This window comes from Staurois parvus, unplaced genomic scaffold, assembly GCF_062004578.1.
Source record: "Staurois parvus isolate SC_StPar_1 unplaced genomic scaffold, SC_StPar_1.0 ptg000097l, whole genome shotgun sequence".
Classification (NCBI taxonomy): Eukaryota; Metazoa; Chordata; class Amphibia; order Anura; family Ranidae; genus Staurois; species Staurois parvus.
In genome coordinates, this window is record NW_028317893.1 from 3,346,890 (window position 1) to 3,359,087 (window position 12,198).

The following is a 12,198-nucleotide window of genomic DNA, read 5'->3' on the forward strand; positions in this document are numbered from 1 at the left end:
AAATGGCTGTTTGTTTATTGCAGGTCGGAGAATCCCTCCACTGGATCCACATCAGAATGGCTCTAATGGAGCAATGAAACTCGGACGACAGACCACGCAGACCACAAACAGATGCTGTTGATCTCACTAGCTATCATTTACATCACTCTATTCACACATTGAAATGGTTTGCTAACAATAAGCAGTACCTTGAAACGAACCAAGAGAGGATGTAAAACGGAACAAAAGCATGCTGAATTTTAAAACCTAAAGCATGCAGTTACAATTTTTTTCATTGTTTACAATTGCTTTCTACTCGATGTTTGATTATATGAAAGCAATTACTGTACTGCATTTTTTATATTTTTATCAGAGGCCTTGAAATTGTGACTTTTTTTTTTACAGTGAAATGCATACGTTTTTATGAAGGCCTAGTAACCTAGTTATATTTTGCACAGTACTCTAAAACTCAGCCATTTTTATAGTCATTTTCATGAGCTGACAGGGAAACTAATGGGGATGTAAATAAGGTTCACTAACCAAAATACCTATTGGAGGAGTTCAGGTACAAGGACCTTAAAGTCATCATAGATCTCTTTAGCTTTGTACTCATGTACAGTATAAAAGTCAGTGTTTACCAATGCATGTATTACAAGGCTCTAATACTGTATTAATGTTTTTATAAGAGGGCCTGAAGGTGTGCCCAAAAAAGGCAAGTAGTGGATAAAGGACTAGTCAACTTCTCGGCTCCTCCTGCAGTTGATCCTTTTCCTATTACTGACTTGACGTTGCTGTTCTGCACTGTTTCTGTGTGGATGTGGACATCTTCATTGAAGAATAGGGCTTTGCTTCCTTGACGCTGCACCCCCCCTTACCCTTTCCCCTCCCATGACTGGGGAAAGAAAATTTAAGAAGTAAAGGTGTAGGAAGCACAGATCCACAGAAGAGATGAAGAAATATCAGGGAGATGCATGCAGTGCATATTCCTTTTCAGCAAGCAATACAGTAGTGACATCTCCAAATCTCATTAGACCAGCGTTAAGATGCAGCAGTGCTTTACATGATCTCACACAACAGACATGCAAGTAAGAGACTATAGGCACAGAAGTACCTAGGTACCATCACATGTCAGGAAGTGCATTGCTAATTTTCAGTTGGAATTCAAGACAAAGGGTATTTTTTCAGAGTACTACACCATTACCATTTCTAGATTTTTCTTATACCACAGAAAATATTCACTTCTTAACATCAGGTCCAATTTAAAAACTAACAATAATTATTTAGATATTTTATATCAGTTTTATTATTTGCTTAAACTCCAACATCCCTTGGACACTTTTTGGGAAGTCTGTATGGCAATAAAAAACCCCAAGACATGATCACACAGAATGCAGTCCAGCTAAGGGTATTTTTTAGAACTAAAAAATATCCTCAATTACAGTTTCCACCTAGTGTTCATTTTTTTTAATACTTTGATGTGTTTTCTTACATTACGACAGTTTTGAAGACCCCATTATGAAGTGTTAAGTAGTCCAGAGGACTATTTTACTAGATAACGTAACTTTTATTCCTTTGGAGGCCTCAACATTTCTCTGAGCCCTAGACACAGTACCTCATTTGCCTAATGAGAAACTGTACCCTATACCGATTCAGTTATCTTTCCACATGCAATCAGTCAATACACAGTTTAAGAAATTTTACATTGTGAATTGCTATACAGAATGCTACCCTTTCAAAAAGGCTGGGATATCTGTATTGACATTGAAATTACTCAGAGATTCTATTGTCAAATTCCCTGTTGAAGGGATCTCAAATTTTAGAGTAGCTGGAAAGTTTGGCATTTTCTACCACTGAGACATGAGGCATGCAGGTGTGATCAGACCGTCATGGTCTAATCACATACATAAGGTCCAGAAACAGAGGTATTGCAGCCTTCTGCATAACTTTGAAACTAAAATCTACTGGTTTATAATAGAGCAGAGTTGACAAGCCAATGCTTGTTTTTTTTTGCCAAGTGAATATTTCAATTCAGTGAATTGGCAACAGTCATAATCAGACTTTAAAATGGATATCGTGATTTGTTAAAAATCAAATGATAAGATACAAAATAATAAGTTATAGGAGCATTAAGAGACTTATTATTCAGTAGTAAAGGTTAGCAGGGACAGCCTCCATTCTGTCAATGCAGGTTTTTATACGTTACACAATATTTCTCTTATATGTCTCCTCACATTAAAAAAACCTTTTCTGCCCAGGAACACAATATCCATCATTGCTTGTTTATGACCCCCAAGTCTTTAAAAGTATGGAAGATGACCCTTAAAAAGAGTTACCGTACATTTAAAAGTGAAAGCCGAGATCAATGTTTTCAGGAACTTCACTTTTATCATAAAAATTACAACAAAGGCACATTTAGAAATATTTAGTAATGGCAATCTACAAACAAATGCATATAGATAATTAAAGGCTTTTACTGCTGTCTGTACCTCTTTTGGGGAGATTTGTCCTTACTTTCTATGGCTCCATGCCCACTGGCTTATAAAAGCATTGCTTCTACAGTTTAGCTTTTTGACTGTGGAAGCAACTAATGTTATCCTATGTGTCCATTCACATTAGGTAATCTAGAGGTGTTTTTTAACCTCAGCGCTTAGAAGCAGAAAAAAAACGCTCCTGTTTTGCATCTTTGAGAGTGTTTTTCTTGCCAAAAAAAACTCTAAATGCCCCTAAACGTTGCTAAACACTCCTTAATGCTAGCTCAAATTTTTTTTCAGCAAAGAGCACTGGCGTTTTTTAAAGCGACATTAAACGTTAGTTTTTTTTTTTTTTTACTAAAATAACAGACATGGTATACTTACCTGCTCTGTGCATTGCACAAAGCTGCCCAGATCCTCCTTTTCTGGGGTCCCCTGCTGGAACTCTAGGCTTCTCCTCTTTGGTGGGTGCCCCCCATGGAAAGCCACTTTCCATGGGCACACCCAAGCAGGCACACTCTGGAACTGCCCTGTCTGCGTTCATTGACACAGAAGAGGCAGCTGGGCCCCGCCCCTGCTAGGTCAGCACAGCATTTGATTGATAGCAGTGTGAGCCAATGGCTATCAATCTGCCCAGGGAGGAGGGAGACAATGGCGAGAGCCGCTGCTCTCATGCACATTGCTTGATCGGGTTCAGGTAAGTATATCTAAAACAATAAAAAAATAACATTTTAAGTAGAGTTTCATTAGAACTTGGCATTAAAACTTTGGCCATATACAACCTGCTAAAAGTAGGTGATGTAACCAATAAGAAAATCACTCATGACAAAAAAATGTCATGACAATAAGGCTAGTTACAAAAAGTTTAAAACAAGTATTTCCAACTGTTGGAAGTGATAGCATTAACCATTTCCTGACGATCTTTTCTTTATATGAAGAAAAGGGAAAGAAGCTTTTACTGTGTGTGTCCTATTTGTGCATTGGTCAAATTTAGGAGACTAAGGCAGGCCTTGGAAGCAAGTGAGTTGACTTTCTTAACCGCTTTCCTGCTGCCCTATAGTGGAACTACTGCTACAGGGTGGCAGGGCTGTGAAAAATCACATGTATATATACGTGATTTGCATTTCCGGGTAGGGAGCGCATGTGCACGGGCACGTCGCCCTACCCGCACCGCCATTGGTGGCTAGGGATGCCAATCACTGGGTCTGTCTCCTGTCCTGCCAGCAAGGTAAACAACACAGGTCTCTCTCCTGCGAGCAAGGACATGCTGCTTTTTATCTCTCTGCACAGCATGTCTCCCTAGTAAAACACACACAGTACATAATGTAAAACACACACAGTACATAATGTAAAACAGCACAAAATTAACCCTTTGATCGCCCCAGATGTTAACCCTTTCCTGCCCAGTGTCAGTAATACAGTGTCAGTGCTTTTTATTAGCACTGATCACTGTATTAGTGTCATTGGGATGTCGGTGACAGTTAGTCAGTTCCCACCCAATGTCAGAATGCCCACCGCAGTCTTGCTTTAAGTTGCTGATCGCCGCCATTACTAGTATAAAAAAAATAAAATAAAAATGCCAGTATATATACTGCCATTTGTAGACACTATAACTTTCACATAAACCAATAAATTGACATGTATTGGGATTTTTTTTATAGCAAAGGCATGTAGCAGAATACAATTTGGCCTAAATTTATGAAGAAATTAGATTTTTTAAATTTTTCACTGGATAGGGTTTATAGCAAAAAGTAAAAAATATTGTTTTTTTTTTAAATTGTCGGTCTTTTTTTGTTTATAGCACAAAAAAAAGACATAAATTTAATTTATGTACAGCATTGCATGACCGCGCAATTGTCAGTTAAAGTAATGCAGCGCCATATCGCAAAAAAATGGCCTGGTCAGGAAGGGGGGTAAATCCTTTGGAGGGCAAGTAGTTAAAAGAAAATTTGATAGGTGGGACAGATTAGTAAACGAGACTCATTGGTCAAGGTAAGGTACTAGATACACAGCTTGTGCCAATTTATGGATATTAGGGGACAATTTGAAAAAAAAGGGAAAGGGGCAACAAAATACATAAGTAAGCAAATAATGTACCATATCAAACAGGACTTAGGTATGCAGATAGTTCCCCGCAGCATCTTGATACATGTGACATATCTGTAAAGGATATGTCACAAAAAAGAAACCAGAATTCTGAGTAGGTTATCTGTTAGGGGTATGGGATAACTAGGCTTTCTTGCAGCATAAATGCAGGCTGTAATCATCAGAGTGTCCATGAAATTAGTTTTCAATCTTACAAAAATAGTACATTGCTAAAAGTTGTATCCTTTTTATTCTAATTTCCAATATTAATGATATTATATATTTCCTCTCCATTTTATTGTCTATAGAGGGAGCCAAAGCTGCCACCTGGGTTAGACTTCAAGCATATATTTCCCTCTTTATCTCCATTACATGGGGAGTGGTGAATTAGTAATTTACAGAAGTAACTTTCAGTTTAGCTCACATAAATTGACAAGGACACAGCATTTTCGGCAAGATCAACAGACATTTTCTGTACTTGCTGAAAATGTTACTTAGCCACCACATCTGAGGACTGCTCAGCTACAATTTTTAGTTTTTAAATATCCATTAAAGAAACTTTGATAGTCCTGGCTGACTCTGCCAAATGTGCAGTTCTGCACTGGAAATGAAAATTTGAGAATGAAAGTGTGAATCTGATGTTTTACACTAGGGTAATACAGACAGTTCTTATTAAATATGCTAATAAAGTATGCCAGGTTTTTACAACAGGTTTAGGGTCAATCTTTTTCCTTTTTTTATTTATACATTTTCAAACATGATATATATCCATTTGACTATTAATATATAATTTTATTTAAAAAAAAAAAAGAAACTGTTTTAAGACTCTCTCTCTAAATAGAAGATTATATCCAAACGAAAAGAGCAAGCAGAGGCTGAAGGAGAGATGTATTATTCCTCTCATTCAGTCCTGCATGTACATTTGAAGCTCAGTAGTTGAGCTCTATAAACAGAATGCTTTTTCTTCAAATATGCTTAAATACATCAAGACTTGCCCAAAAACGTGTGAAAAGAAGCCTAGTCTCCATCTGCTGGCTGTAAATGTGAATATGAAGTATTCATATGCAATATGTTGAACTGTATTTACCTGTTTAAAAACATTTTTAACATATATTTAGTTTTGAATGAAGTAAACTATATACAGAGACATTATATATTCCCTTTAAGAATTACCATTTTGTATTGACCCAGGGCAATCAGTGTGATGCAAATCGTAATTCTCTTTCAGGTTTTTTCCAGTGCATGTTTGAATTTTATTGGTGGCTGAGCACCAACATTGAATATAATGGGGTATTTTACTAAAACTAGAGTGTGCAAAATGTTTAAACTGAGAAAATGTACCAAGAATAAAATAAATTAATTTTGAAATTGATGGCAGCAACACAACTCAAAAAAATTGGGACATGGTAACAAAAAGCTGGCAAAATGGGGTTGATTTACTAAAACTGGAAAGTGCAAAATCTAGGGCAGCTCTGCATAGAAACCAATTAGCTTCCAGGTTTTATTGCCAAAGCCTAATTGAACAAGCTGAAGCTAGAATATGATTGGTTACCATGAACAATTGCACCAGATTCTGAGTGCACCAGCTTTAGTAAATCTCCCCCCATTGGTTCTTAGGTAAGATGTGTTGCTAAATAATATATCACCCTAAGGCTTCAATACTGTGAGTTGCTGACCCTAAACAAATAAGTCGAGAAGAAGCATGACAGCCAAGAAACTAGCATTCTCAAAAGGAGGACAGCTCCTGTTATTCTCTTCTGACAAGTTTAATTTAGTTCCTATTAACATATTTTTAGTAGGCATGTGGAAATCAAGGCTTACAAAATGCACAGAAGCAGATGTGTGTAGTAGGAACACAGTCTTTAATTTGGTCTTGTCTTTATGCTGTTGAAACACTCATGGAGACTTACCCTAAGTACTGTAACATGTTATAGTTTGCAATGTGGAATGCAAGGAAAGGTCGGATATGTAAATATTAATGTAATGTGCCTCTTGACAAAATAATACTGTATGTACGTTAAATGTAGCTTTTAAAATCAAATGTTTCACAAAGAGTGCTTTGTAATAAGGCTAGGTTCACATCTGTGCAGGTGGTGCTGCTACGGATCTGCACGAAAATCCGTGCAGCCTCACCACCTGCACAGAGAAATGCGGACCCGCGAACGGGTGCCATTAGTTTTAATGGCATGCCACCTGCACTGGAAAATGCAACCGTACTGGGAACCGAGGCTCCCGTGCTGGCTACGTTTTCAAAAAAAGTGCAGGGACTTCTTCCCTGCGTGTCACGGGGCACGGGAGTCCATTCAAATGAATGGGCTCTCGTGCCCATGAAAAACGTGGCCCGCGTGACCACATATATGTGAACCTGTGCTAAGAGTTGGCATTAGTTGAATCTCAACAGTGGTCACTGTTCGTGAGAATACTCAAAATGGTTGTGTTTTGGCATGAATGCTAAAGAGAGTTGTGAAAGCTCCAATTCAATCTATCATATATGTTAGTTTCATATCCTGCTTCCACCTCATGCAAACCTATCCAGATATATTAGTGTTATTATGTGCAATGATTATTACTTGTTTTTGTTATTCTATAAATGTGCGAGTGGGCTGGTTCCCAAGTTTTGGAATTAATGTATAACACTCAGAAAATATGTTCATTATTCAACATTTTATTATATTATACTTTTTATGTGCTTATGATTTTATTCAAGACTAAACTGAATAAAGACTTGTTTTTCATAACCTGTGATCATGGAGTCATAAACAGTATGATTTTAGTTCCTAAGGCTATATATATTTATATATATATACAATATATTGTAAACATTTTGATGCTTGTTCCGGGCCCTCCTTTCATCTGTTCTTGCTATTTGTTCTGCTTTCTTTTGGTTGTTTCAGATTCCTGTGTCCTTACTGTGTCCTGGTGCTGCTGGTGTTCTGCTTGGCTCAGGCTCCTTTAAAAAAAATTCATTCCACACTCTAGATGCCAATTAAAGTGTTTATTTGCTTGTTGGTGCATATGAAGATACCCTCTGGTAGGTTACATGGGTTTATTGAGGGAGCAGACTCTAAAGCCTGGTTCAAATACAGGTAAAACTCGAAAAATTAGAATATCGTGCAAAAGTTCATTTATTTCAGTAATGCAACTTAAAAGGTGAAACTAATATATGAGATAGACTCATTACATGCAAAGCAAGATAGTTCAAGCCGTGATTTGTCATAATTGTGATGATTATGGCTTACAGCTCATGAAAACCCCAAATCCACAATCTCAGAAAATTAGAATATTACATGCAATCAATAAAACAAGGATTGTACATAGAACAATATCGGACCTCTGAAAAGTATAAGCATGCATATGTACTCAGTACTTGGTTTGGGCCCCTTTTGCAGCAATTACTGCCTCAATGCGGCGTTGCATGGAAGCTATCAGCCTGTGGCACTGCTGAGGTGTTATGGAAGACCAGGATGCTTCAATAGTGGCCTTCAGCTCTTCTGCATTGTTTGGACTCATGTCTCTCATCTTTCTCTTGGTAATGACCCATAGATTCTCTATGGGGTTCAGGTCAGGCGAGTTTGCTGGCCAATCAAGCACAGTAATCCCACAGTCATTGAACCAGGTTTTGGTGCTTTTGGCAGTGTGGGCAGGTGCCAAGTCCTGCTGGAAAATGAAGTCAGCATCCCCATAAAGCTCATCTACGGAAGAAAGCATGTAGTGCTCCAAAATCTCCTGGTAGACGGCTGCGTTGACCCTGGACTTAATGCAGCACAGTGGACCAACACCAGCAGATGACATGGCTCCTCAAATGAACACAGACTGTGGAAACTTCACACTGGACTTCAAGCATCTTGCAGTGTGTGCCTCTCCATTCTTCCTCCATACTCTGGGTCCTTGGTTTCCAAATGAGATGCAAAAATTGCTCTCATCACAAAAGAGGACTTTGGCCCACTGAGCAACAGACCAGGTCTGTTTTTCTTTAGCCCAGGTAAGATGCTTCTGATGTTGTTTGTTGTTCAGGAGCGGCTTGACAAGAGGAATACGACATTTGAAGCCCATGTCCAGGATCCATCTGTGTGTGGTTGCTCTTGATGCACTGACTCCAGCCTCAGTCCACTCCTTGTGAATGTCCTCAACACTTTTGAATGGCCTTTTCCTGACAATTCTCTCCAGGCTGCGGTCATCCCTGCTGCTTGTGCACCTTTTCCTTCCACACTTTTCCCTTCACATAACTTTCTATTAATGTTCTTTGATGCAGCACTTTGGGAACATCCAACTTCTTTTGCAATTACCTTTTGAGGCTTTCCCTCCTTATGGAGGGTGTCAATGATGGTTTTCTGCACAACTGTCAGGTCAGCAGTCTTTCCCATGTATGTGATTCCTACTGAACCAGACTGAGAGACCATTTAAAGGCTCAGGAACCCTTTACAGGTGTTATGGCTTAATTAGCTGATTAGAGTGGGACACTTTGAGCCTAGAATATTGCACCTTTTCACAATATTCTAATTTTCTGAGATTGTGGATTTGGGGTTTTCATGAGCTGTAAGCCATAATCATCACAATTATGACAAATCACAGCTTTAACTATCTTGCTCTGCATGTAATGAGTCTATCTCATATATCAGTTTCACCTTTTAAGTTGCATTACTGAAATAAATGAACTTTTGCACGATATTCTAATTTTTTGAGTTTCACCTGTATTTATGGGTGGTGCTGCTGAGGATCTGCATGAAAATCCGTGCAGTTACACCACCCGCACAGAGAAATGCGGACCCGCGGGCGGGTGCCATTAGTTCTAATGGCACGCCGCCCGCACTGGAAATCGCAACCGCACTGAGAACCAAGGTTCCCGTGGGGGCTGCCGTTTCCAAAGAAGTGCAGGGACTTCTTCCCTGCGTGTCACGGGGCATTGGGGTCCATTCAAATGAATGGGCTCTCTTGCCCGCGCAAAACGTGGCCTGCACGGCCGCATATATGTGAACCAGGGCTAAGACCTCCTAATGGATATCCAGACCTCTTGATGGTGGAGATGGGCTGGAAACCCTAGTGGTCTGAGCACTCTTCGCTACAGCTGGCACCAGGTTATGGCCCCTGGAATTGACCCACCAAGTGGTATCAAATTGGTTATCAGGGATTCTGAAATGTCGTAAAAGTGCTTTTCTTTGTGCTTCTTTATTTATCTCACTGCTGACCCTCTCTGGACCTACTCTGGTCTTTTATTCCATTTGACAGGTTGGCTTTGCACATGATTTTTAGCTCGTATAGTAAATATTCAACCCTTGAATTTTGTTTTACCTGATTACATGAAGCACAGCTAGTTTTGACCCCTGCTTGCACAACTACTACTCTGCATTTGATTCTTTGGCACTGTTATCGCAGTTCACACTGGTTTAACCTTGTACTGACTGACCACCCACTCGTTCTCCCCTGTATGCTATAGGTGAGATGGGGTTCAGCTCTTTGTACAAAGCTAGTTTTCAAACCTTACAGCAATGATGTTACATCAATCTAGGCACATACGTGACATTACCCTAGGCTCACACTTATGCAGATTTCAGTGCGTTTTACAGTTTGCAAAAATGCATTACAGTCCATTTAAGATGATTTCCTATGGATCTAGTTCACATATGTATGTTTTGAGATGGTGTGTTTTTGGAAAGGGTCAGGGACTTTTTTTCCCCGCAGCAGATTGCGTTTTGTGTGTAAAAGACATAATTTGCTGCTTTTTGTGGGTTTTTTTGCTGATAGAAAAGTTCATATAGTGCAACTTTGATGCGACTTTACACCGGCACTCAAGTAGCATCAAAGTAGTGCAGGAACCTTTATGTGACCAGTCGCATGTTAGGGTTAGAGCTGATTCACACATATGTGGTGCGGATTGAAGCTCAGGTTTCACAGCTAATTGATACAGTGGTTGTTCACAGGTTCACGTCAGGTTTACATCAGGTTCAGGACAGGATTAGCTCAGGATTTTGTGCCGTTCACACATATGCGGTTTTGGAACGGTTCCCATAGAAGTCTATAGCCTGTAATTTACACCTGAACCTGGAAGCCACTGCCCAGAAATTGGACATGACTCTTTTTTAAAACTGTACTGAATCCGCACAGAATCTTTACTGCCAATACACCGGACATATGTGAACAGGCACCATAGGAAGCAATGGTATTTCACATGTCATGCAGATTAGATGCTGTTCAAACCGCATCCAAACCTCATATACAGTTGTGTTCAAAATAATTGCAGTGTGTTGAAAAAAGTGAATAAAGCTCAAAATCCTTCTAATAGTTTTTATTTCCATACACACAAATGCATTGGGAACACTACACATTCTATTCCAAATCAAAACATGAAAAAAATATATCAAATTTGTGTTGTTCCTCTAAAAAAATTGAAGAAAAGTGAATATTAGACTGTTCAAAAAAATAGCAGTGTTTGTATTCTTCTTTACAAACTCAAATATTCACTATATAAACTGAAAAATGTTTGAAGATTTTGCTTTCCTTTGAATCACTTAATTAATATTTAGTTGTATAAGCACTGTTTCTGAGAACTGCTGTACATCTGTGTTGCATGGAGTCAACCAACTTCTGGCACCTGTGAACAGGTATTCCAGCCCAGGATGATTGGACTACATTCCACAGTTCTTCTCTATTTCTTGGTTTTGCCTCAGAAACTGCATTTTTGATGTCACTCCACAGGTTTTCTATTGGATTAAGATCCAGAAATTGGGCTGGCCACTCCATAACATCAATCTTGTTGGTCTGGAACCAAGATGTTGCACGTTTACTGGTGTGTTTGGGGTCGTTGTCTTGTTGGAACACCCATTTCAAGGGCATTTTCTCTTCAGCATAAGGCAGCATGACTTCTTCAAGTATTCTGATGTATTCAAACTGATCCATGATCCCTGGTATGCGATAAATAGGCCCAACACCGTAGTATGAGAAACATCCTCATATCATGATGCTCGCGCAACCATGCTTCACTGTCTTCACAGTGTACTGTGGCTTGAATTCAGTGTTTGGGGGTCGTCTGACAAACTGTCTCCGGCCACTAGACCCAAAAAGAACAATCTTACTTTCATCAGTCCACAAAATGTTGTGCCATTTCTCTTTAGGCCGGTCAATGTGCTCTTTGGCAAATTGTAACCTCTTCAGCACATCTTTTTTTCAACAGTGGGACTTTACGGGGGCTTCTTGCAGATAGCTTGGCTTCACATAGGCGTCTTCTAATTGTAACAGTACTCACAGGTAACTTTAGACCTTCTTTGATCTTCTTGGAGCTGATTGTTGGCGGAGTCCTTGCCATTTTGGCTATTCTTCTATCCATTAGAATGGTAGTTTTTCACTTTCTTCCACGTCTTTCAGGTTTTGGTTGCCATTTTAAAGCATTTGCGATCATTTTAGCTGAGCAGCCTATCATTTTCTGCACTTCTTTATATGTTTTCCCCTCTCCAATCAACTCTTTAATCAAGGTACGCTGTTCTTCTGAACACTGTCTGGAACGACCCATTTTCCTCAGAATTTCAGAGAGAAATGCACTGTAACCAGCATGTACAACATTTGCTGCCTTCCTTCCTTAAATAAGAGCAATAATTGCCACCTGTTTTTCAAAGAATGAATGACCTCACTAATAGAACTCCACACTGCTATTATTTTTAACATGCCCCTT

General features: G+C 39.2%; 1 protein-coding gene across 1 annotated transcript in view; it reads left to right on the plus strand.

Moving 5' to 3' along the window:
- The window catches only part of RAB31 (RAB31, member RAS oncogene family), a 55,880-nt gene extending 48,600 nt beyond the window's left edge, over nucleotides 1–7,280 (plus strand). Inside the window, exon 7 of the mRNA XM_089671009.1 lies at nucleotides 24–7,280. Coding sequence (XP_089527135.1) covers nucleotides 24–121 — 98 coding nt within the window. The 3' untranslated portion in view covers nucleotides 122–7,280. The remainder of the gene's footprint in view (nucleotides 1–23) is intronic.
- Nucleotides 7,281–12,198: the final 4,918 nt, after the last annotated feature.